Below are 1,931 nucleotides of genomic sequence, written 5' to 3' on the forward strand. Positions count from 1 at the left end.
CACCTAATCTCAGATGGAGAAAGATCCTCACCAGCAGCACAGTTAGCTTTCCCTTCATGCTAAATCTAAAACATGTATGATCTAAATCTCGGATGGAGCAAGATTCTCTTAAAATCTCGGTGGTACGCTTTATTCAGTAGATCAAGTTCGTTGCTTAAGGTTCCACATATTAATTAAAAAATGGTACTCTAATATATATGACAGCCGTTTCTGCTCTATGGTTAGAAGACACTGCTCCCTTCTTCATATTTATAATGAACTAATCCTTAAAGTAAGTCATAAACAAGCCAGGCAATTTGCACTATTACTTAACCATAGCACTATTTAATCAGAAACAACTGACACGTCTGTTGCTTTGTAGGCACTTCATTCAACTGGTGCTCTCTGCTGAGCCTTCAGGGAGGCTTCTGAAATATAATTCAGTCACTAAAGAAACAACAGTCCTCCTTAGAGACCTTCAATTCCCTAATGGCGTCTCCCTAAGCAAGGACAGATCTTTCCTTATATTCAGTGAAGGCAGTCGTGGAAGGTTAACATTTCTTTGTGCCTCATTTTCTTCTTTTGATTTGCATCTTTAGAGCCTGAAAAACTATTTGTCCCTCAAAATTTTGTGGCAATGCAGGTTGAGTAGATATTGGTTGAAGGGTGACAAGGCTGGGACATCTGAGGTTTTTGTTCAGCTGCCTGGTTTTCCAGATAATGTGAGGACAAATGATAAGGGAGAATTCTGGGTGGCAATACATTGCCGCGCCACCAGAGTTGCCTATATCTTGAGCACATATCTCCGGTTGTCAAAATTTCTGCTGAAACTTCCAATTCCAGCAAGATTGCAGTTCTTGGTGCGTATTGGTGGAAAGCTTCATGCGGTTATTGCCAGGTACAGCCCTGAAGGAGAGCTGCTTGAAATGTTGGAGGATCGAGAAGGAAAGGTGGTTAGAGCTGCCAGCGAAGTTGAGGAGAAGGACGGGAAGCTGTGGATTGGATCCGTCTTAATGCCATTCATAGCCGTATACACATTAGAGTAATGTTTACTCTCATTTTGCATCCTTTTTTTTTCATGCGGTTTAAGCCTTCGGATCTCAATGCATATGGCCGGAATAAGATCAAAGTTTTTTTTTTTTTTTGGTTAAATTACCACGTTTTCTCATGCGGTTTAAGCCTTCGGATTTCAATGCATATGGCAGGAATAAGATCAAAGCTGTTTTTTTTTTTTTTTTGGTTAAATTACCACGTTTTCTTGTAGTTGATTGATTTGGCAAAGCATTTTTGCTCTTTCTAGGACATGCAGTGTGTTTCTTTCTTTGAATTTTGATATCTGTTCTAAGTGGAAAGTGAAGTGCTTGGTCATTCAACTCTCGGATATTTGCTGGTTCATTTGCTCCTAAATTATCTATGTCACATTTGCTTTGATTTTGAAGTTTAGCTCTTAGCTTAAGCAGTATATCAAAGGTCATTGATTTAATTGGCTTTTAGTTTAGAGGCCTCAAACATTGATCTTAGAAAATACAATTATGTGAATTTCTCTAAATATATGTAGATTTAATATCTATAATTAGTTTTATGACCATTTTATGTATGTGCTGATCTTGTGTTTACTTTATATATGTATTATCTTTCTCTTTATCCATGGAAAGGATAAGTTTCCATTCTTTAAAAAAGATATTTATGTTTGGAAAATGAAATCTCTTCTATGGTTGATGTTTTTATTACTTACTATGCAATTCATTACATTAGGTCTATGCATTTTATGACCCTATGTCTACTGTCTTTAACCTTTTTTTGGAATTGGAACTGTGTCATACAAAAAACAAATGAATGGTATAAGCCATAATAAAAGAAGTGGTTTTATAGCTTTTATGAATGCTGAAGGTCTGAATTGTGTTCTCGAATCCAATTCATGAAGGGATTGTTTGGGTTCAATTATGTTTTTT

General features: G+C 36.5%; 1 protein-coding gene across 1 annotated transcript; it reads left to right on the top strand.

Moving 5' to 3' along the window:
- Positions 1 to 276: 276 nt before the first annotated feature.
- On the top strand, positions 277 to 1,133 carry LOC110037473 (protein STRICTOSIDINE SYNTHASE-LIKE 3-like; the record flags this gene model as incomplete). Its single annotated transcript, XM_020742129.1, has 2 exons — positions 277 to 529; positions 623 to 1,133. Coding segments are annotated over 2 exons (656 nt in total), but the record flags the coding sequence as incomplete, so codon positions are not given.
- Between the last annotated feature and the right edge of the window lie 798 nt (positions 1,134 to 1,931).

This window comes from Phalaenopsis equestris, unplaced genomic scaffold, assembly GCF_001263595.1.
Source record: "Phalaenopsis equestris unplaced genomic scaffold, ASM126359v1 Scaffold219927, whole genome shotgun sequence".
NCBI classification, from domain to species: Eukaryota; Viridiplantae; Streptophyta; class Magnoliopsida; order Asparagales; family Orchidaceae; genus Phalaenopsis; species Phalaenopsis equestris.